We start from the raw sequence: 24,865 nt of genomic DNA, 5'->3' as shown, positions 1-24,865 counted from the left end.
CATCCAAAGACAATACACAAAATTTGCACAAAATTAAAGCTATAGCTTGAACTGGTTAGGCCCTGCAATTCTTATGACCAGCAGGAAAGTTTGCATTGCCAGAGTTGGGGAAATGCAAACCTTTTGTCACCTTGAAATATCCCAGACCACCAATAGTGGCTCATCTTTGTGCAGGTGTCAGCTTTAACTTATGGGGACAACAACTGGGTGTTTGACAGGATCTCTGTATTGCAGAGGAGAGCTTGTTCTGCTTTGACAGTCCTTTGACAGGGGACAGATATAGGTGTTGTGACTGGCTGTTTACTATGGCGGTCAAGCTAACCAGACAGTCAGCTGTGAAGCCAGTCACACGATAAACAAGCAAATGCAGAAAATATCTGTTGTGTGAGGAGGTATCCCGTTTTCTCAGATAGACAATTTGGATACTTGTGTTAGCTGTGGGTTGTATTGCTTGATTGCCTTTCTTTTGTAAAGCAACCTTCATCAGGGGCCACACATGTGCAAAGGTCTCTGAAAGCCCAAAATGATTCGTTCCTGTCCCATTTCCCCTATTTGTGGTGAATGCTGCCATTTATTTGTCTCTGACTCGCTCAGGATTTGACCTCGTCGTATTCCTGCTCAACAGAAAGCTCTACCTCAGACATGCCCATCTCCACGGCCACAATGAAAGACGTGTTGGAGTCACTGCTGAGTGAAGCCTGGTGCCCACCTGAGGGAGAGAAGAGATCAGTGTTCATGTGTGGTACCTAGAGATGCTGCTTGACTGATCACTGAAGGAGGTAGTATCTGACCCCATAAAATACATTTCATGGGTATTATGCATGGCACAAGTGGGTGATAATAAGGTGGTAAAATCCTGTGAAAGAAACACTTTAAACTAGGTTAATTTTTTTTGGGGTGGGGGGTAGGGGGTTAAAAGCATTTCCATTAGAGAGCCAATACCACTTCCAACAAGGAAGCAGTTTGAGAAAGATAAACACGCTGGCCTTGTATTACAGCAAGAGATCAGACATTTGAAGCTCTCTAGCTGTATGAATCCACCATTTGCTTGACTGCTGTGTGAGTGATTACTGTAATACCACTGCAGACAGCATTCATTCTCAGGCTCAGGATGTGATACAACAGGCAATCAATCACTGCCAGCCCCCTCCGCCCTCCCCTCCCAGACAGCAGCAGCAATGTTGACGGATCATCTTGTTCATTTTACACACACTGTTATAAAGTGACTGTTAGCTTATTAGTGTCACAATGAATGACAGAAAGCCCGTTTCATCTCCAGTTACTGTAGACACTGACTGACAGGGATATGATGAAAGTGAAGCATATGGTACGACTCTGTGATAGCTGCAATTGAGTATCTTTTCAGGCAAACCGGAATGTGCTAGAAGTGAATAAACAGAATCCCCACAATACTTTTTCAGTGTTGGTTTGGAGGTGACATTTTATCTACAAATGAGCTTGGGGTAGTAGGACAAAAATGCCAAAAAAAAAATTCTACTTCACCTTGTAGATCAACATTGGCGAAATGTCCTATAGCAGAACAGGAAAATAAGCGCTATCTTTCATGTCAAGAAGGTGCGCAAACAATGCAAAAAAAAGAAAGAAGCAAATACAGTTTTGGAGGGAGTATAAAGGGAGCCATTGTTGGTATGAAATCCAAACTGTAACCTTTCACAACGGGGTGACAGAGATCAAATATCTGGGGGAAGGGAGCAAGGGAGAGTGTGTCGTGGTAAGCGTTTTAGGCCGTGAGGGTAGGGTGGACCAAGGAAACAATACAACAAAAGGCAAGGGCTTGCGTTAGACATAGCCAAAAGTCTTGATGTGCGCTGATGTGACATAAAGGTGATATAAAGGGGTGCAGAAGTAAAGGAATGACTCACAGAGGGATCGAAAAGAAGACTGTAAAAGTATAAGAGACCTGGCAGCTCTCACAAGCCATCCAGATGCTCTACTGATGGCTGTCCAATGTGGGTTTGCTATGACCCACAATTGACGTTTAGCATTAGGGCCGACACACAAAAAAGACAGAAATTTGTTCCCAAATACTGCCTGTTTAGCAAACGTCATGGTTAATTTCTTTGCCGACTTGGGATGGGATTTTAATGCGCTTACAGGAAACAGGCTGAGGCAGTGTTAAAACTCCTACGAGATGGTTATGTGTTATCAGATGCTACCAAGAACAAAAACTTAAATAGTAAAATCTCATCTCCTTTTATGAACTTCATCAATGTATTTGGATTAACTAATTATTTTCTGTAAAGGGAACACTACTCTTGCTATCTTGCAGTGACCTGGATGATCTCAGTCTGAGAATACTCAAGTAGGCGGCTGCTGGCCTAGTTTGGACCAAGGCTTTTACCATTTAGGTTTGGAGTGACTGAGCTAAAGAGTGAAGTGACTGTAGGAAGCCAGCAAACTATTTTCTAGTACAGACAGAACAACTGCTGTGTCCTATTTTTGAAGTAAGCTCTCTGCTATATCCTGGTCCAGAATCTTTTTAAAGCACAAGATGCACTTGATGGAGGTCAGGCCACAGTCAGAGTTTGGTTTCACTGAAATATAAGAAAAGAGGAGAGACAGAGGGAGAGAGACAAAGAGAGAGGACTGTGGCCTTAATCAATTTAATTGATTAAAAGTCAGTTAAATTTCTTGATATAAGGCAGGCTTTTTCATATTTCTGATTTGATTCAGCATATAATGTCAAGCTGGGTTTAGGGTCCAAGGAATAACGCCTCTTTGTTTGTCATTGTATTCTCACAAAGAATTTGTTTTCTGCATTTAACCCATCCTATTGTATAGGAACAGTGGGCAGCTGCAGCGCCCGGGGACCAACTCCAGTTCTTTCCATTGCCTTGCTCAGGGGTACAGACAGGAGTATTAACCCTAACATGCATGTCTTTTTGATGGTGGGAGGAAACCGGAGCACCCAGAGGAAACCCATACAGACATGGGGAGAACATGCAAACCCCACACAGAAAGGACCTGGGACAGCCTGGGGTTTGAACCCAAGACCTTCTTGTTGTGAGGCTACAGTGCTAACCACCGGGCCACCATGCTGCCAAACTGAGGGTGTTGTATGTTGCACAGTGTGCTGATTGTAAAGTCCTTCAGGACAACCTTGTGAATTTAGGCTTTACAAATAAATTTCACTCTAGGGGAAGAATCAATTATGTCATTTATCATTTGAAATGATCATTTATTACTTCCCATTGCTTTTTTATTTTTTCTACTTGTTCAGTTTACATCCCTTAGTTTTTACTGGACTTATGTTCTTTGCTTATCTTGGCAGGTTGACGACCAAGCGTCAGGTCATCTAGCAAGAAAACAACTAACTAGTTGAAGGAACCACTTGAATTTGCTGTGATAGGCAGCAATAATATTATGCTGGCTTCAGGTGAACCCAATGACAACTATCAAACTGTGCCCGTTGACCTGAACTGCAATGAAGCTGACAAGCAGCGGCAGCATGAAATATTAAGTACAAGATGGATGGACATGCAAATGAAATCTGACCCACAGCAATAGCGGTGAGCTGAAAATAGGTAAGGACTTAATTGTATGTTGGATGAGTCTTGGTGTGTGCACACAGCCAGCCTCCAATACTCACTGCTGACAGGGTTTTGGCTCTCTCCAGCCTGAGGAACACTTAATGAGTCTTCATACAGCTGCTGCAGGTCAATGGTCCTTCCTGCTGGGTCATGGACCACTAAACTCTCATTCACTGTGATCTCACTGGCTCCAGTGATGGGGCTAGTGGGGGGATCCCCAATGGATGCCTCATAGTCTGGTATAATCTCATCTGAACAGTCAATGCTGGCCTTGAGAGACACCACACAGGTATGTTTAGATGCATTATCATAAAGGCAAACACAAACTTAGCAGAGACTGAAAGCATCTTACCGGTATACCCAAGGCTTTGAGAATGTTCGTCTTACACATGGGACACGTCCGGTGGTCTTGTAGCCATGGGTCTACACAGTGCTTATGGAAAACATGCCTGACAAATACAAACCAACACAGTAACAACCTTAACAGATAGATCACCTTTTTTTAAACTCAGACATCATTTATACCTGTACAGACTAAAATTTCACTGATCGCTTCCGTGCTGACAAAATTACCGCTTTGATAAATCTTATCACTGGGTTTCAACACAGTCCAACGGGGCAATTGCTTAGGATTTATAAAACCATGATTTATCTCCTTTCCAACAAGACAACTCTGACTTCACTGCTGATGCAAGTATCGCTGGGTGTAATTGTTGTATGTACAGTTTATTGGGCTTTTCTACGGTAGCTGAGAAATGCCATGCGTGTTGTAGGATGGATGCTCTCTTGGCCACCGTGATGGCTGGCTTCTTGGTAAGTTAATAAACGTATTGTAGAAATTCTAGCCATTCAAGCCTGATGTATAATTATCCTTCCGTGGTAACCTGCAGGTGACAGTGGCTACCCCCTCAGGCACCGGCTCCTCATCCTGTTTCCAAATCCGCAGAGCGCAGAGGAAATGTGCTATAATCAAGGCTCAGCGTTTCCGGTTTTTATTTTTCAAAGCCATCCAGCATGCCGAATTTCACCACAGGAGGACACTGTTACATAACCTCACATGAACAGGAACAACTTTTGCATCCATGGAAACATAAAACCCAGGTGAAAATCAGTTTAAACCGATCTGCTCCTTTTAAAAATCTGGGTATTTTTTCGGTGAAAATCGGTAAAAACCGAAAACACTGAGCCTTGGCTATAATGCTGCTCACGCTCGTGCGCGCTCAGTTGTGGAGCGTGCCATCAGCCTCCCCTCAAATGCTGATGGCGGTCTTTAGATGCCTCAGGGGGCAGACTTTTGTACTACCCAACAAAAGTCTGCAAGATCATCGGGACGTGTGGTGGTCTGCACAACATGGCACTGAGGATCGGCATTCCTCTTCCTCCTCCCTAGCATGAGGACCCTCACCCACAACCCCCTCCCCGACAAGTAGGCTACCAACAGGGAGCAAGGATCCGTGAGGACGTAATGCGGCGTTTGTAAAAAGGCAGCAATTAAGGTTCATATTTTGACAAGCTCTTTTAATGTAGATATGTTACATATCACAGCTCTTCTTTGTTTCAGTTCGTCTGCTATGATAGTAATTGCACCGATGGTGTCTCTTTGTGTCTGTAGGACAGCGTCAGTCAGAACCCGTCCACTTCCAGACACGCCATGCGCGCTGGTGCTGGGGACAGCTGGAAGCTCTGCGGCTACAGCCCCTTCGCTGGGAACCTCCTCGCCACCGACCGCTCCCGACTCCGGAAGAACCAAAGGACACAACACATTGGCCCACTGTGCCTTTTCACATCTCTGAATTGTTCACACAGCCATGTAATGAAAGATAAAACAGTGCTTCACCGGGGTCGTCTGTGGCTTCAGCCAGGTGCGTGCCTCCCTCCTTCTCCGACACTATGCCACGCACACTTGCTTCCTTCCCCGAGAATTGAGGCCATTTGGTTTCGCAGAGGCGTGAGCTCAGGTGTGCGCTTGCCCCTACCAGTAGCAGACATGCTCTGATGGTGGGACGCAATTGCCTCCACCTTCAGATCTGACCACTTTTTTTTTATTTCTGGTTCTGTCCCCTCTGTCGCGGTCACTGCATTAACTGCTGCAGCAACAAGTTGCCACCCGCTGCATTTTCTTTTGTTTGTGACACCACTGCTGAGGCCACCAAACAATATCTGCTTTCCGACCTCCACCTCACCCACAAGCACCTCGATTTCTGGGTCAGAACATTTTCTTTTCTTCGTCTTCCTCTCGGTTGTTGCCATGATTCACCGTAACACACCACTGATCAGCAGGCTCATTTACATGCATCAGCAGTCATGTGGTGCTTTGCGTCAGCCATATATGGTTGAATTTGGGTGTGTAGAGGGCGGGATATGAGGCTGATACAGCTGCACACATTTCCAGGTGGACTGGGATTTATAAAGGGAAGATTGCCTGCAGGTGTGCGTACGGTTTTATAAGTCCAATTTAAAAAAAAAAATTTTGCTGCCTGCCATTTCCGGCTTTTGTGCGCACGTACACTTTTAGTAAGGATCCTACGCACTGTTTTATAAATGAGACACATGCCCGAAGCTGACCAACTTTTGGTCCAATGGCCTGGCGGCCTGTCCAGGGTGTCTCCCCGCCTGCCGCCCAGTGACTGCTGGGATAGGCTCCAGGATCCCCGCGACACCGAGGGCAGGATAAGCGGTTTGGATAATGGATGGATGGATATTTAAAACTCTTGAACAGGCCCTCAAAACAAAAATAAACCCTAATCCAATCCACTGACTGCTTTGTTTGGTCTCCCCCCAACTCGGAATACACCCTCTACAATACAGCATGTCATTGCCTTTACCACTCTGTTGGCCACACGTTCCGTCCTTCTCAAATCAGAATCGGAAACACTTTGTCACTTCGTTTCATGCACTTGCACACGTGAAATGAAACGAAACATCGTTCCCCCCAGCCCACAGCAGTGCAACACAAAGACAAAAACACACATCCAAAAACTACAAGAACTACAAGAACTACAAGAACACATAAAAATCCAAATTAACACATATATCTAAACTAATCAAAAGAAAATAAATCACTGTCCAGGAGAACGAACGCCAGCCAGGATGAGTGTCAGAACTGCCGGTCTACATGGGCTAGCAGTTAGCTTAGCCTGCCCCGCTTCCGCATGTCGTCAGACCGCCCTCAGTGTTTCTTCTTCGGGCGCAGCTCCAGTCAGGGCCGTGGTCCCTGCGCCCACAGGATGCAGCAGACCAGGCTCCCTCCGCTGGTCCAACGCTAGCTTTCCCAGCCAGACACCTTCAACACACCTCCCCGCACTCCACACGACGATACTAAAAACACAGTCAAGGCTAGGCGAGGCCGCCGCCAGACCGCCCTCGGTGTTATTGGAACTGTCGGACTGCATGGGCTAGCAGTTCGCTTAGCCTGCCATGTAACTGCATCCTGTCAGACCGCCCTCGGTGTTACCTCTTCGGGTACAGCTCCAGGCAGGGCCATGGTCCCTGGGCCCACAGGACACAGCAATCCAGGTTCTCCCAGCCGATCCAGCGCCAGCTCTTCCAGCCATCAAACGAAGACAAACTTAGACGCAGACGTGGACAAAGACACTGCATGGATGGTAGTGGGTGAGGCCGCCACAAACTTGAATTTGCTCCGCCATCTTCCCACACCAAAATGTGAATTTGAGTTTGCACCGCCATCAGTTGGAGGGGAGGAAACACGCCTCCCCTCCAAACCATGGTAGGTGGTTACAGGAACTTTTACGATGAATACAACTTGAAAAATTAAGATTCTCATTGAAAGGATCTTTGAAATCCTTTACTGAAGGTGCTTCCTAAGTAGAGCTCAGTGGAGAGAGGGGGGGGGGGGACCCTCACTGTTTCTTCCCTACAGTTGTCTTTTACTTATTTCATCTCATTCCATTCACTTTTTTTCCATTTATTAGTCATTTGATTGTTTATTGCAGTTAGTCGCTATTAAATCATGTTAATTTAGTCACCCTTTTATTCCAATTTATGCTTCACTATTTATTTACTTATTTTATTCTATTTTATTTTAATTTTTGTAGCCATGACCAACATGGGGTAGTGGGAGGGAATGGGGCTTTTATTAGTAAGTTTTTTTTCTACAACAGACACCTCTGATGTCTCACAATTATTGTACAGAATATGCCATGTCTGCAAAAAGGATCAATAAAAACCAAAAAAAAAAAAAAAAGCCCAGAAAAGAGATCTCTGCCTCTCGACTTATTCTTTCACGTCAGCTTGCCACAGTATATAGATTGCAGTTAACAAAATGGGCTATCCATGTTCATGCTACATAAAAACAACAGTGACCAGGATGTCTGCCAGATGGATGAAGGTCCCCGTTGGTGTAACCAGTTACAATTATGTACAAGTATCAATATGTATAAATATCAAAAGTGCCACCTGCACCTTTTTTGTGGATTTTCCCCCTTTTTTCTCTCGGTTGTACTTGGCCAGTTTACCCCACTCTTCAGAGCCATCTCGGTCACTGCTCCACCCCCTCTGCCAACCCGGGGAGGACTGCAGACTACCACATGCTTCCTTCAATATATATGGAGTCGCCAGCCGCTTCTTTTCACCCAACAGTGAGGAGTTTCACCTGGGGGACGTAGCTTGTAGGAGGATCACGCTATTCCCCCCAGTTCCCCCTCCCTCCCAAACAGGCGTCCTGACCGACCAGAGGAGGTGCTAGTGCAGCAACCGGGACATATACCCACATCCGGCTTCCCACCCGCAGACATGGCCAATTGTGACTGTAGGGACACCTGACCAAGCCAGAGGTAACACGGGGATTGGAACTGGTGATCCCTGTGTTGGTAGGCAACGGCATAGACTGCCACGCCACCCGGACGCCCCAGCCACCTGCACTTTTGACTATTTTCCCAACAACATAGATCAAAATTTAGGTCGGGATTCAATCAGCTTGACGTGATGTCATGCAAATGGGAGGTTCGACTCTTTTTATTAACTCAAGTTTTTATGAGTCACTCACTAAAGAGAGTCCGATTTTCGAGTCACTCGAGTCAGTCATCTAGAGCCTTGGGAATCCTGCATCGCCTATAGAGCACGTGCACCAGAGACTTCTGCTGGCGCTGGCCGAGCCGGCTAACTTCCGGTTTAGCCCTTCTCCACTAATTGAATGGGGTAAAAATAATTTAATAGTGCGGCACTTTTAGACTTTCCAAATGTTATTGGTCTGATTGGATCAAATTCTGATAGTAGAACGAGTCATTTTGTGGGGGTTGTGATGCTCAATAAAATGTATCCACTATTTTATAGCCGCCTCTATGAGTGCCAAACAGAGCAGAATGAATGGGGATTAATGGGACTTTTTCATATAGCCAACTCCAGAAGAGGTCATTTTTTAATTAGCTTGGTTTTGTCGATACCACATCTTAGTGTGACGATGCATCATCGCCTCAAGTTATATCCAAAATCTAGCCAGTGGTGTCTTGAGAATCACATGTGATGGATGAATGAATGAACAAACGGAAAGATGGAGACTGATCCATAGTCCCTCACCAATTGTTGCAATCATGGGGGACAATAAAAGAAAGCCTGCAGTATTGTCATATGAATCTTCTTTTTTTAAAATGTTTATTCAGAATATTGTGAATAGGAGCAAAATCCGGTTTGATCTGGACAGATTTTTTTAGTCGACACAATACATCCCTACCTGTAAACTTTAGCACTTGTGAGAGCAGGAAGCCTTGTAGGGTAGGTTACTGGCGCGTATGTCCAGAGACTGGCATAGCTGCAGTAAAGCAAATGTTTTTGGGGAAGTGCAAAATTAAGTGATTTTAACTTGATGAAAAGATGGTTTATGACAAATTTTTAATGGAACATATCTGAAGGTACTGTGAGCATACCATATTTGATGGGTTTTGAAGACTTATACGTTTGCTCCATCAGAATGTGTTTTCAAGAGAAGAAAAATATTTATCTAGTGTAGGTTGGCTGAGCATGGATGCTCTTTTTTAGCAACGGCCTGCTTTACATTCACACCTGAGAGTTACCCAGTGCAACCGCAGTCTTCTATTGTAGGCCACTGAACACTCCCCTAGAGCAGTAAGAGTTTAAGTGTTGTGCTCAATGGCGCTTCAACAGTGATGGAGAGCATCATTCGCTTCCCATCCATCTTTAGACCACCTCTGAAGCCCAGTCAGCAGATTCAGCAAAAAGTTAAAAAGTTTCTCAATATGGAAGTGATCAGACAAGTTTTGGTCTGTACGATACTCATGATGCCTGACAATGTTTCAAAGAGGTCTAGGTTCATCCATCCATTCATTATCCAAACCGCTTATCCTGCTCTCAGGGTCGCGGGGATGCTGGAGCCTATCCCAGCAGTCATTGGGCAGCAGGCAGGGAGACACCCTGGACAGACCGCCAGGCCATCACACAGGGTCGACATACATACACACACACACACACACACACACACACACACACACACACACACACACCTAGGGGCAATTTAGTTTGGACTGTGGGAGGAAACCGGAGCCCCAAGAGGAAGCCCACGCAGACACGGGGAGAACATGCAAACTCCACACAGAGGACGAATCGGGATGACCCCCAAGGTTGGACTACCCCGGGGCTCAAACCCAGGACCTTCTTGCTGTGAGACCGCACTAACCACTGCGCCACCGTGCTGCCAGGTCCAGGTTCAGAAGGAGTGAATATATCCTTTAGGCTGGGAATCCATGTTATATTGTTATATGTTAGAGTGCAGATGTGCATAACAATTATCGTACATCATAGTTATTCTCACTGTTCTCACTTGATGCCTTTATGTGATAAACAGTTTTACACTTACTTCTGAAAATGTTTTTTCCCCATTTAAAAAGAAAAAAAATTATAAAGTTTACCTGCATGGCAACATCCGCACAACGTCACTAGGTTTATATCCTTCAATGCAAACTGCGCAGTTGTCAAAATCTGATTCAGTTTCCTACAACAGAGGACACACAAGGGACATGTATAGTCCATCATCAATTTTGTCATACGTTAAAACAAAAATGGAAATACAGTGGCTACAGCTTACTCTGGATAAATGGAAGCACTTCCTGTTTGATGACTGGACAGAATCTACTTCAAGTTACCATCCTGTAACTGGTCTTATATCCTAATAAGGGTGTTTTAACAAGCTTAACTCTCCTTCAGACCAAACTCAAGTAACTGATACGGAGGAAATACTTAACTAATCTGAATAAACGCACACGGAGGATTTGTAGCATGCCTCATTAATTCCATTTTAACCAATTTTGGGAGATCTGACCTCGTGAAAGGCATAAATCAACATTCAGGGAACAGAAGAAAAAGTTACAAGATTCAAATGTAATTTACCTTATCTCCTTTTTTGATGGTGCGTACTTGGAGCTTATTGATGGCCTTCTTAGCTGCATCTCCCAGGCGTCTCTGGAGGAGATTAAAAAAACAAAATCAAACAAAATAATGGGATAGGAACGAACCTGACAAGCCAAATGACAAAATACTGACTTCAGTTCAATCTTCCGCAACAATGAGCAGAGACAGAAAATTGTATTGTATATGAAGGAAACAGTCATTTTGTGCGGTGTGTTTATTAAGAGTTTAAAAGAAACCTACCAGCACCAATTTCTTCCAACTGTTCTTCAGCTCATACCAATATATTCAATTAACACACAGTATTATTTTTACAATATCTGTCTATTTACCGCTGCATGTTTTGGGGTTTTTCTACCATTTACACCTCACTGATTCCACTACAACACAAAGGAAGATGTAAAACACTATATCATTATCCGAACCGCTTATCCTGCTCTCAGGGTTGCGGGGATGCTGGAGGCTATCCCAGTAGTCATTGGGCGGCAGGCGGGGAGACACCCTGGACAGGTCACCAGGCCATCACACAGCCCCCCCCCCCCACACACACACACAAAATCATACCTAGGGACAATGTAGTATGGCCAAGGCTCAGCGTTTTCGGTTTTTACCAATTTTCACCGAAAAATACCCAGATTTGTAAACTGATTTTCACCCGGATTTTATGTTTCCATGGATCCAAAAGTTGTTCCTGTTCGTGTGAGGTTATGTAACAGTGTCCTCTCATGGCGAAATTCGGCATGCTGGATGGCTTTGAAAAATGAAAACTTAAAACGCTGAGCCTTGAGTATGGCCGATTCACCTGACCTATATGTCTTTGGACTGTGGGAGGAAACCAGAGCACCCGGAGGAAACCCACGCAGACACAGGGAGAACATGCAAACTCCACACAGAGGACGACGCGGGACGACCCCCAAGGTTGGACTACCCCGGGGCTCGAACCCAGAACCTTCTTGGTAAGAGGCAACCGCACTACCCACTGCACCACCATGCTGCCATAGTGATGATTTTAATATTGCAAATATTCATTTTGTCATCTAGTGTCTCATCTCTATTTGCAGCTAAAGCAAGTTTTCCCTTCCAAGAGACTGGACTGACTGACCCGGCTATACCAGCCTTACTACTCAGCAGTTTGACTGCAAGAGAACCAAAGTTAAAGCCTCAGCTTTTACATATACGTACATATACACACACACACACACACACACACACACACACACACACACACACACACACACACACACACGGGGGCAGAGAGGGGGGAGAAAGAGAGATATCGCTCTCTCGTCCTTTCAAATACACCTTTGCCCAAACAATAACTGTTACTGTTTCACCATTATGACTTTCAGTTAGGTAGAAATATTTACTTGAATAAAAATACTTTTTTCCCTATTTTGGTCAATATTCAAAAATTGAAAACATGAACAGAATTTTTTTATTTTTATTTACTGCAACACAAACGGTTCAGGCAGATCCCTTTCCTCAGCATGCAAAATGTCCACAAGGCAGTGACTCGGCATAAAGAAGGCTTATATACACCCCCCCCTTTTTCTCCCCAATTGTATCAATTACCCCACTCTTTCGAGCCACCCCGGTCGCTGCTCCACCCCCTCTGCCGATCCGGGGAGGGCTGCAGACTACCACATGCCTCCTCCGATACATGTGGGCTTGCCAGCCGCTTCTTTTCACCTGACAGTGAGGAGTTTCACCAGGGGGATGTAGCGCGTGGGAGGATCACACTATTCCCCCCAGTATCCCCCCCCCGAACAGGTGCCCCGACTGACCAGATGAGGCGCAAGTGCAGCGACCAGGACACATACCCACATCCGCCTTCCCACCCACAGACACGGCCAATTGTGTCTGTAGGGACGCCCGACCAAGCCGGAGGTAACACGGGGATTTGAACCGGCGATCCCCGTGTTGATAGGCAACAGAATACACCACTATGCTACCCGGATGCGGGCTTATATACTGTAACGTGATCAGTGTGATTAGCAGAGGGACACCCTGAATTGATACAAGACTACAAGGGTACAGAAAGAGTATAAAAATCACAATACATATATCAGTATCATTAAAAAACAAGTTATTGCAAACTCCTCATTCATGCCAGATGGTGTCAAGCTCTAATAACGTTTCCATTGGAAGTAATCCCAATCAATGACCATGAAATGGAGCTCATTAACACTGTGCTTGTAAGCATGGGGAATGATAACTGCTGTAAAGCAGGAAAGTAGTGAGATCAGTACTCTCTTCCTTGCATACCACCATGTGCACTGAGTTTTCTTTACCTCAACACCCAAAAATAAAAAGCAATTCAAGTCATAATTCTTTTTTTTTTATTTTAATTTTTTTTAAATTTACCTTTACTTTTTTTATTTTCAAGTCATAATTCAAAGCAAACTCAAAGGATAATTCTGGGTTTTTTTTTTAAATTTAACATAGAATAAGCCAATTTTCACAGAGATTGTCTAAGTTTTCTACAGACTAACAGTGCGATCACAAGATATTTGAGGATAATACAATCACATACAAATTCTACACATAGTGGCTTTAAATTGCTGTTTCAACACAATGTCAACTTACAAACTTTGCAGAGGTGGAAATGACCAAACTAATTAAATGTCCAAATTAACAGTGAAATTTTTGCCGATGCCCTAATGGGTTTTATTATATTTGGCGGTACTATATTTGTGTGATCTACTGTTGGCAGTTAAGCTGTTTAAGAGTGAAGTGTCTTCGATTAAACAGTAAGAAACACAACCATAAGAGAAGTAGTCTGTGATTAAATTCTGTTTTACTGCTCAAACAAACCAAGCCATGTCACATCTGATAGGGGTTCATTCTGTCTCGCTCTAGAAATAAACAGGGAGCAGATTTGTTCTCAGTATGGCTAAGTTCATGGCAGGGTATAGTTCAACATAACTCAAACTGAAAAAGCAAACAATGGTCTCCATGGCACCTGTTCATGAGATAGTCAGCCTGGTATGATTACAGATTGGTGATTACAGACATGGAGAATAGAGTAAAAGCGGTAAGCCATAATATTTCTCCTGGCAGCAACCAAAGACATAGCAAGAGCTGCTGTTTGCACTATAGGGTCAAAATGCCAAAAATGGTGACTTGGGTTGATGGTTCACTGGTTTGCTGTGTTTCTGCTCCCCAAGCTTTCAGGCTAATTTGGGCCTCCACACTATCCAGCCTCACAAGACTCAAACCAGATGGAAAAAGGCATGGATTAGTGTCAAGACTAAAACCACAGCATTGCATTTTCAGTGCCACTTTTAGACAGGTATGTAGACAAATCAAGTCAGAGAGATTCGTTGGTTAAACAAAGAGAGCACAGTCATACCTGGTTGCGATCTCGTGCATTAGCATAGCGGAATCTCTGGATGTAATAGAAGACGAGCCAGGCAAGCGAGATGATCATGAGAACGATGAAGGAGATGGAGACAAACACTACCGACGTTCTGCTCACATATTTCTGCAGGTTCCGAGTTCCTATGGTGATGTGCAACACAACTGAAATGTTCTGCACCAGCAAGGCCACAATCTCCTGACCTTTAGGCTCTGGGATCATGACGGCCACAATGTCGCCTGTACCTGAGGATTCATGTACAACACACAAGTGAAGAAATTTTTCACAAATAGTACCATACATCACCACATTTAATTGTCGAGGCAGGACTCTGTACAGCCTTTTGTTTTTCCAAAACACATTGACTTCTCATGATGAAATGGGTAGTTTTAGTAGTTGCGGAGTAATTTTAGAGAGAAACTAAGACCTCAATAGAATTTTTTTTAAATTAATTTTAGAAAGAAACTAAGACCTCAATAGAATTAAAAAAAATAACTTTATGAAGTTTGACTGTGTGGGACAAGCCTGGTATGTAAGTCATTGTATATTCAAGACCACAATGCTAAGTTCTGAGAAAACATTGGCAGGGCTACTGAGAGATCTGGTCTTAGTTCTCCATGTCAGTGCAAAGAAAACACCTAGAACAGATTGCTTTGCAAGGAAATTAAAAGTAAGCAACGGTGGCTCAGTTAAATGTTGCTATGCTTTGTGCGGTTAATCATAAACAGTGACTGACATAACACCTAGATGTTGGTAGATAACACTTCCTTTCTTTTTCAAAGCAAAATAAGTAGTAGATTTATGTTTGAAAATACAGCCAAAGAATGCAGACAATTACACCCTGTCCTCTCTGCTATCTGTTCATGTTTGTGGTTGTGTGTACTCATAGAATGGATCCCCTTTGTAATCACACTTAACACTCAGTAGTTTGTTTACCCTGAAATCACTGCCATGGCCTCCCAGGCAACTTGACAGATATATGGCCCTGTGGGACACGGTTACAGCTTGCACTGAACTCTGACCAGGGCCAAAGTCGTAACAATACAAAACCCTTGGGTGACTCTACCTAAGGAACACTTAAGTTGAGAGCGGCTGAAAAAGATCAGGTCCTTCACCTCCTCTGAATGCAACAGGTGCAATGCAATATTAGGATGCAATGTTCATAAATGTTTTGTAAGGGCTGCACAGCCATAATGTTCTATATGACAATGGCAAAGGCAGAACAATCAGTTCAGCTGAGACCAGTGTCAATAAAATCTATATTTACAGACCTAGGAAGAATGTGCACAATGTTGACTTTTAATATAATTGACTAAGTTCACATTGGTACAGACTACAAACAGTAAGTGGCCACAATTTTTTGTCAAACGATATATTATTTAAGGGAACGGCAATGTTGTAGTTAATGGGCTCAGCTCGAACTACAAACAGAAGAGCAATAACAGTTAAAATTAACAATGCATAGCAGGCAAGAAAACATGTAAGGTACCAGACATTATGCCAAAACATTGTCTCCCAGAATACTGAGATCCCCTTCAGTGCACAGAGTATTCCAGTCGGCAAGATTTCCATAGTAAGCATTGGGTACTTAAGCTGTCCTACTGTAATAGTGACTGCTCCTTCGCTTGTGTGTATGTCCATGCTTCTGATTAAGTCACTGTTTCAACCAAAGTACTAAAACAAGACTTATATATACTACTAGACTACCGCACAAGACAAAAGTTTATTATACACTCTGAGGATGCTTGAGGGCATTAAACAGACTTCATGTCACTAGCTGTCATATAAATTTGGTGAATCATGTTAGGCCTACCCTAATTCCACGTCGTGCAACAATTTTGAGAAGTGTGAGCATCTGATATGGTGCGCTATTTGCAATAGCTCCATAACTCATGTTTTAATGTTTATGTTTTAAGACTGATGCAAAAATGATTAATTTTTCTTCCAAAATCTTTGAATTTAATCCCCACTACTAGAAAAATTACACCGTTCAATTATGAGAATACGCAGGAAGTTCACCAGTTTTCAGTTGCGTTAGACAGATTTAAGTACACAATGCTGAGTAACACATAGTCAAGGTTTTTATGAAGTGTGGCCATCCAGATTGGTTGGGCTTTGGAAGAAGAATTACTGCCAAATAAGCATTGCCTCAGTACGTGCCGGATGGGCAAACCTCCTCACAGGGGAAGTCAAACCTTAAAAGGAAACACAACTTTTCACTGCTGCAACTACGTAGATATAGGCTAGAATGCAACTAAAACTCAGAGATAACACAAAATTTCATGTGTATGAACTACTTCATAGCAAGTAGAAATAATGGAAAGGACAAAGATGCATTAAGATATGCAAAAACCTTAACTCTTATCTCCCTTTTGCCTTTATGGTGACAAAGAGGGAACAAAAATAGCTGCTTCTAAAAAAGGAGGGTAACAGCAATCACAGCAGACCGAGGCGGAAAGACGATTTCCATATTTTCAGTCACACTTGGCAAAACAGTGCAGCACACAATGCAACTGTGCAGGTGCTTTTGTAAGGCACCAACCAGATTAATGTTGAACATTTCACTTGGTTTTCTAACCTCCAGGGCTGCAGAGACTACAGCTGAGTGGAAAATACTTAGGAACTGATTACTAAAGGGTTGGCAAACTATCACTCAACAAACCATGTGCCCAGGAGGTGAACTACAGGGGAGTCACAGGAAGCTTGGCTCTCAGCGGAAAGACAGGAGCTCCCCTGAAAATGTGAATTATGAAATTTTGGAGGGTCTCTAAATTATAAATTACCAAACTTTTTGCCACAATTTTGCCATGGGCATCTCTACACTATTTTCCATAGCAATAAATTATGTTGCACATTCATTCTTGAAATAAAAACTTGTGAGTTAAATAGGGGTAACTCATCACTGGTGGTAATAAACTATCCATAAGAGACGAATTTTCTTATTTCTAGTCGGCCCTTGCATTCAACCGATCATCTTCTTATTTGATGAGAACTGATCGTGCTTTATTCTATCTGGCTGAATTGTACGATGTTTCTTTTGATATTTGTCCGAGGCACAGATCTGCATATATATACTTGCATCATGGATGTTTCATTACAATTACCTCTCTGAGGCATGCAGCCCTAAGAAAAAGTGGTATAGTTTGCACCTTACATGTACCAACTGCTCAATTTAGCAGTTGATGACCACTTCTATTACTCAGCAAAGGTCTTTAATTCCTCTTTGCTCTTTTCTGTCCATCCATGTTATCTCTCTTAACTGTATTGTCTGGGGCAGTCTTGATTTCAAGATTTAGTAATCACAGGAGGAAGAGTAAAAAGCCTCTGAATTAGCGGCCTCTCATCTGTTTCAGTAGGTGCCAAAGTGATGAGCACTACAGTGCTCCTGGATGGCACAACAGGGTTGGCTTTAAATACGGGCTGGATACATTCCCTTGATGGTGCATATCTCAAAACTCCCTTCAACTGAGCTAACACATAACATCTTCTTTTTTTTCTTTTTTTTTTTGAGATATTTTATTGATCCCCGTGGGGAAATTACACTCTGCATGTAACCCATCCTGGCTGTGTAGCTAGGAGCAGTGGGCAGCTGCCGTGCAGCACACGGGGACCAACTCCAGTTCTTCTTGCCATGCCTCAGTCAAGGGCACAGAAAGGAGTACTAACCCTAAAATGCATGTCTTTTTGATGGTGGGGGAAACCGGAGCACCCGGAGAAAACCCACCGCAGTCACGGGGAAAACATGCAAACTCCACACAGACGACGACCTGGGATGACCCCCAAGGTTGGACAAACCCGGGGTTCGAACCCAGGACTTTCTTGCTGTGAGGCCACAGTGCTAACCACTGCGCCGCCCAAACCTATAGCTCAAATTAATCCACTATAGCATTGAGTCAAATGGCCCATGTTAAATATGAAAAGCATCATATTTTGCATGGCTTGAACACCTTTTTTCCCCAATAAAACACGAGGCTGTAAGAGCACTGACCCTGGAGAATATAACAGCGTTCCAACTTATTGCAGCGCCAAGTGAACACGTCAGCCTAGATGCCGCTGGTGTTGGGATTTTATAATGAAAAAATTGGCAGGATCCTTCTTGATGCCCTTTCACCAGCGCAGGCATCTGACCTTATCAAAAGACCAACGTGGGCCAAAAAGATTACGTTAAGTTTGAAGTAGTCTAATGGCGTTAGCAAGTAACGAAATGTGATTAGTAGGAGTGCCGACAAAGCAATGCTTTTCAGTTTTGTGAGACGTACCAAATTTTACAGCTATTGTCTACGTTTAATGGATTTAATATTCAGAGTCGAGTTTTGTAATTGTAATCGTAATAGTTTGTGAATCAGTTTTTTTCTTTTTGGCCGCTTGGCTCATGGATGCATCTACCTTTAAAGCGTTACGAAACCTTAGACCACTTTAGTGAGTTTACTGAAATGTACAGGTTAAAAACCATCTACAGGTTTAAATCATGCCGGGCTGGTGTTGGCACTCTGTGAGGTAACTATTGAAGGATAAACAGATTTTTTTGGCAGTACACTGAAAACGAAGCATCACTTTTCAAACAAAAAGACATGTTTTGAACAAGAGATGAACAAAAAGATGCAGTGCGTTGTGTTTGCACGGTGCGGTGTTATTTTTGATTAATTATGAGTTCACATCAAATGCAACATCACATTTGGTGTCACTCTTTTCTTGTGATCAAAGTCAGAATAGCATGTATAGTGTAAAAATAGTTTGGTGACATCATCAGGAAGCTTGTTTGACCAGTGGTTCCTAGCTGGCTAGTTTATGTAAGCAAGCCAGTGTTCACACATTAGCATCTTTCCTGATAAATGTATAGAGCATAACATTATGTGTCGGCTTATTCCTGTAGTTGGCAAGACAACAGCAAATAGATTTTCAACCTGAACATATGGTAAGAAATTAATGGTGGAGGCGTAATGTTTGAGGGAGAGGAACACGGCAACAATTAATTTATCCTGGGAGGGACTTTCTAGCAGCCACGGTTTAAGCTGACTGGTTATTGCCTGTTTGTTACAAGCATTTTCTACTCGAGCGAGCAACCATTTCCCTCGTTTTGCACTGCCTGGGATGAAAGAGTGAATTGTTGCGCGATATCGCCTCTTACTATTGTCTTTTCCTTGATTTGTGCTGTGCAGAAAACTTGGCATTGCATTTGTTGTGGATGCAAAGTTAGGCCTTTCGATAACTCATGGACAAGCAAAGTCAAAGGGCAGGATTCTACATGGGGTAAGGCCAATGGGGGCAATAACATTCACCCTTTTTTATATGTGTGATATGTCTCTGAACCTAGCGACCTGGACACATAAACATGTGTCCATGACTGCATGTCTAATGCAGAGCTCAGCCACCAGTGGGGCAATGATAGTATTCATGACAGGAAATGCAGACATTATCATATATACAAAGAAATGTTGAAATATTATCTATGGTTGATGGCTTTCATTTAAAAGGAAACACATTAGTGTTTGACAAAAAAAAACGTATGTTTTTTGTTTTTTTTTGTGGTATATTTACTCTTTAATATTTTAACCCATAACACAACTGGTACATTTACTCTGGTACATTTACTCTTTAACGTTGTAACCCATAACACACTGACTGATAGAAAACATTTCAAGTGGGCTTTTTTTTTTAAACATCCACTTGAAACATTTGAAATGTTTTATATCAGTAAACCTGTTTTGTGTCCCAGACAGTCTGTTTACTTGTGAAAGTTATCAGTACAATAACTCTGGTTAAGAGATGGTGTTTGTGCGAGAAGGGGGACAGCACCAGCGGGAGGGATAGCAACAATGCAATACGCAATAATGCAAATAAAGGGATGTGTCCCCTTGCAGAATGTCATTACGACAACCCCAACTTGCCACAAGCAACAGCCTCTTCTTACCTTGGTGAGGCATCGTTATGGTGTCGTTGGCGTTACTGGAACCCACGTTGTAAATAACAACCGCGGAGGCGTTGTGGCTGGCGGCGTTACGGATTTTCTCTCGAAAACTGCAATTTCCCGCAGCGACCAAGGCCACCCAAGAAGTGCTGTGGGACAGAATGGGGAATCTGACGCCTGGATCACACGCCTGTCGCTCCTGAAACATAGCCGGCATTAAGACGAGTCCCCGGGCTTCCCTCTTGGGCGAGTGCTCCCCGTAACGGCCACATTCGCTTTTCTCCGTCCTGAGTTCCGAAGTGAGCGGATCGAAATAGGTGACGTTGACGAACGCGGTGTACCATTCCTCCTTCTCCGCCACCGTGAAGTCCAGGCACAGGAAATGCACGAAACAAAACGACAGCAGCCACGTTGAGAGAGCAAGACTGCGGCAAGCTCGGTTCAGGGACGGTGCCATTATCCGAGGAGGACTGTTAACTCCTCGCTAGCCTGGGGACGGGAAAAGCTCGTTCTCGCTCCTCTTCTTCTTTCAGAGTTGGACGTGTTTTTGTTTTTTTGGAGGGGGGGGGGCTTCCGTGTTAATAGGCTGTCATCTAAACACTTCGCGTAAACCCAATACTTTACACGTCTCGGGAAAGAGCCACCAAGAGTTGAGGCATCAACGCCACTGTAGTTGTTGTCAGCTGGTTCGCGTCCCTGCTCGCGATTGGTTCGTTGGCTTGAACACATGACTCGGACGCGGCTGCTTAACAACATCATAACGTGGATATTGTCCCCATCGCTAGAACTGATCAGATCGTACTACCTGATGCACTGAAGTTAAAAATGCGTTTACTATTATCCTGTTTGCTTGTTTTTATTTTGTTTTATTTTATTTTACCAGAACGGTCGGATCCCTTGCTGGTTGTTCTTTTCTTAATCCCAGCACGGGATGAAGTCCAACATCAACAGTTAGTCGAAAGCAAGATGTAGACCTTCCCCAGTCCCATTTGTGACACCTCGTAAGAGAGCGTTTTGGCACATTCAAGTACATCATCACATGGACGTTTATTGTGGAAATGCAATTCCGTTAATTGCAATTATCGCAACTACAATTAACATTTTGTCATAAATAATGCACAAATTGAAAATTGATTATAGTCAGTGACGGACTGGTGTGTGTGTGTGTGTGTGTGGGGGGGGTGAAAATAAAAAATAAAATGAAATATAAAGTCATCGACCAGAGCATCAAATCCCACAATCTTTCCTCTCCTCATTCTTCAGAGGTCATTACGTGAAAGGTGCTGTTATAAGAGTAGCGTTGCTCCTTTAAGGAAAAGGGCCGTGCGTAATGTGTGCGTAACGCTTGTGAGAGAGCGAACGGCAGAAAAGTGACGGTGAATGACAGCGGAGCAGAGGAAAAGGTTTGCATAAAATAGTCAATCTGGCAGTATGTGTACGGTAAGGCAACAGGGTTTAACCTACCAGTAAGCGCAGCAGCAAAGCCATTTTGGGCACCACCTAAACCGAGTGAATCAACGATTAAATTACTTTTCCCACATGGTCCCCAATGAACTTCTGTAACCTATTATTTTCTTGCCTGGTGCGGGATTCGATACGAGGTGAACTGCGCCACAAGGCGACATCACTAACCGCTCGGCTAAAGGGTCAGACCCGTTAGCTAGGGGCTAACGTGTCTTATTAGTAGTTTACAGTCGTCACCCTCCCCGGAAGCGCGCCCTCGCGCTTTGTTATTCCCGCGCTCCGAAGAGACTTCTGAGGACCTGCACACTTCCGGATCCCACCGCTGCCACCAATGTAACCGGTTATTTTCTTGCCCGGTGCGGGATTCGATACGGGGTGTACTGCACCACAAGGCGACATCACTAACCGCTCGGCTAAAGGGTCAGACCCGTTAGCTAGGGGCTAACGTGTCTTATTAGTAGTTTACACTTCTTTAGCAAGTTTGGTCTTTAAATGTCTGTGAATGTTCTCATTCACCCAGGTCATGGCTATCCAAAGGAATTGAATCAAGTGCAACTGGACTTGGTATATATCCGTGAAGACATTTCGCCTCTCATCCAAGAGGCTTCATCAGTTCGTGCCTTTCTGACTAGACCAAGCTAGTCTGACTGGCTGGTGATGAAACTCAGATATTTCGCCTCTTTGGAGTCGATATCAGAGCTATTGATGTCAATGGCTCTTTTGTGCCCGATGTTTAGCAACGACGGTCGTTGGAGGTGTTAGTTTCGACTTCGTTAGTGCTCCATTCAGTGGCCATGAGTCATTGGAGCCGTTAGTGACCGACTGTTGTTCTTGGAGGCTAAGCTTCTTGAGTCTCCTGGGTAGGGATGAAAGGACAGCATTGTAAGTGGGAGATAGGTGGTGTCGCAGACCTCCTCCTCTGTTGAGGGATGGTTTTTCCAGTTTCACATAGATGGCTTCCTTCACCCCTCTTTCAAACCATCTATCTTCCCTGTTCAAAATGTGTACGTTGCTGTCCTGGAAGGAGTGTGTCTTCTCCTTTAGGTGTAGATAGACTGCTGAGTCTTGTCCTGAGGAGTTTGGCCTTCTGTGTTGGGCCATCCGTTTGTGTAGTGGTTGTTTGGTTTGTTAACAAACACCGCATCCCGGTATACTTAAAACCCAGCAACACACTCCGACAAAATCTGGTTCATCCCAAAGACCGTGTACCACACACCCAGAAAAGCAATCTGGTGTATGCTGTACAATGCAATGAGGATTGCACTGACCTATACATAGGAGAAACCAGCTTGGTCTAGTCAGAAAGGCACAAACTGATGAAGCCTCTTGGATGAGAGGCGAAACGTCTTCACGGATATATAAACAAGTCCAGTTGCACTTGATTCAATTCCTTTGGATTTGGTCTTTAAACTTTGTTTTTTGGGGGGGGGGGTTGTTTATTTATTATCTGCTCTAGCTTTTTCGACTTGGTCTAAAATTATGGGGTCTTCTTGGGGGAAGACCTACAAAGCCCCTGCCAAATACGTGCACCTAAGTCTTCCACAAACCCAGGGAAAATACTCAAATGTTAAGCTATTCTAACGTGCATGAATACGGACCGGCGTGGAATGCTCGTGGATGTGCGCTGCTTCTGAAAAAAAAAATTCTAGGGGAAACACTTACCTGTGTTGGCTGCAGTGCTTATTCTACTGAATATACCATGACAATCCTAGCAATAGGCCCAGTATTGCTTGGCTTAAGGTGCCGTTGAGGTTGGCACTGGGTTTTGAAAAAGGGCTATGGAGCACAGTATCGCAAATGCCAGGGCCGTGTTTTCAGGGGCGTGGCCAGGGGGGCCACGGCCCCCATTGGTCAGAGCACGACCCCCCACCCCCGCCCCCCTTCCCCTGTCCCGAGTGGGTAAAACAAAAGAAAAAATGCCTGCACGGAAACAGTCAAATGGAAGCTGAAATACATGCATTATTATTATTAGCCTATTATTATTAAGTCTTGTCCTTTGTCACTAAAGTTATGAGCCCAATGGGCTATTTTTCAAGGGACCACCCACTGAGCCGCACAGAATGTTCAGTGTATCAACAGCTTGGGACACAGCACGACACTCAAGCGCAGGCACTCTGACAAGCACTTGGAAGCTAGGATACCTTACCAAGGCAACAGGTGAGTTGGTGGTACATGGTACTTGAAATGATTTTTGAATTGATATGGTTATATAAAGTTATTTCCACACTTAATTTAATGTCCTAGAATGTGTCGACACTGTGGAAAATGAGCAGAGTGAGCTGAGTTTAGTTGGGCTGCAGTTAGCTTTGCAAGCTTGCAAGATAGCTAACCTCTGACTAGCAAGCTAATGGTGAATTTCCAGGTGATATCACGTACAATAGCACATACTGTCACTAATTTCCACTTGGTTAATGTTACGTAAAACTTTTCTTAAAAGATGACGCAATGAAAAGGATAATAGGGGGAGAGCGGAAAATTGATGCATTTTTTGCCAGCAACAGAAGAAGTGAGGCAACAAGTACAGCAGAAAATGATAGGGGAGCAAAGAAAACGTCTCATGTTAACGAGAGAGATAAAGTGTCAGCTGCAGTCAAAGAAACGGAAGGAGCAAGTGGAGGCTTTACTACAGATGCAGAAAGGGAAGGAGCCAGTGAGATGTCATCTACAGACACAGACTGGTCAGGAGCAAGAGACCCGTTATTAGCAGAGAGAGAGCATGAGGGGGAGAAGAGTGAGTCTGGAAGAGAGCACATGCAGCCAGAGACGAATGAAGGCACACGTGATAGAGGTTGTCCTCCAGGTACGTGCTTAATCAGAGTAGCCTAAGCTGTGCAGTGTGCAAATCATTGATCTGGATCACATGTGTCAAACTCAAGGCCCAAATTATTTTTGCATAAATTCCATGATATTATATACCAATACATCACATACTACATCTGAATAGGGGAAGAAAAACATGCACAATTTAAGCCAGGGATTTTTTTTTTTTACCCAGCCCTAGACTTGGACCCAGTTTTTAATTTTGGCCCAATGCTTGTTTGAGTTTGACACCCCTGAAATGGTTTTTAAGACATCTATGGTGCAAATATCTGAAAGTTGATGTGTTTTTCAAGAGCACATCACAATGGGAAATTAAACCAAGCAGTGGTATAACATAGGCCATTTAACTATAATAAAAGTGTATGTTTAATCAATCTGTAAAATGTT

At 43.7% G+C, this 24,865-nt stretch overlaps 1 protein-coding gene across 1 annotated transcript; it reads right to left on the bottom strand.

The window, feature by feature from the left end:
* Nucleotides 1-56: 56 nt before the first annotated feature.
* Nucleotides 57-20,738, bottom strand: rnf150a (ring finger protein 150a). The gene is made up of 7 exons (XM_056280725.1): nt 20,198-20,738; nt 14,281-14,531; nt 10,911-10,982; nt 10,433-10,515; nt 3,904-4,000; nt 3,611-3,821; nt 57-709 (listed from the first exon to the last, which is right to left on the bottom strand). Exons 1-7 carry the CDS (start codon nt 20,649-20,651, stop codon nt 591-593), a joined length of 1,287 nt encoding a protein of 428 aa, XP_056136700.1. The 5' UTR covers nt 20,652-20,738; the 3' UTR covers nt 57-590.
* Nucleotides 20,739-24,865: the final 4,127 nt, after the last annotated feature.

This window comes from Lampris incognitus, chromosome 5, assembly GCF_029633865.1.
Source record: "Lampris incognitus isolate fLamInc1 chromosome 5, fLamInc1.hap2, whole genome shotgun sequence".
In the NCBI taxonomy this organism is placed as follows: Eukaryota; Metazoa; Chordata; class Actinopteri; order Lampriformes; family Lampridae; genus Lampris; species Lampris incognitus.
This window is presented reverse-complemented; position numbering and strand designations above follow the sequence as displayed.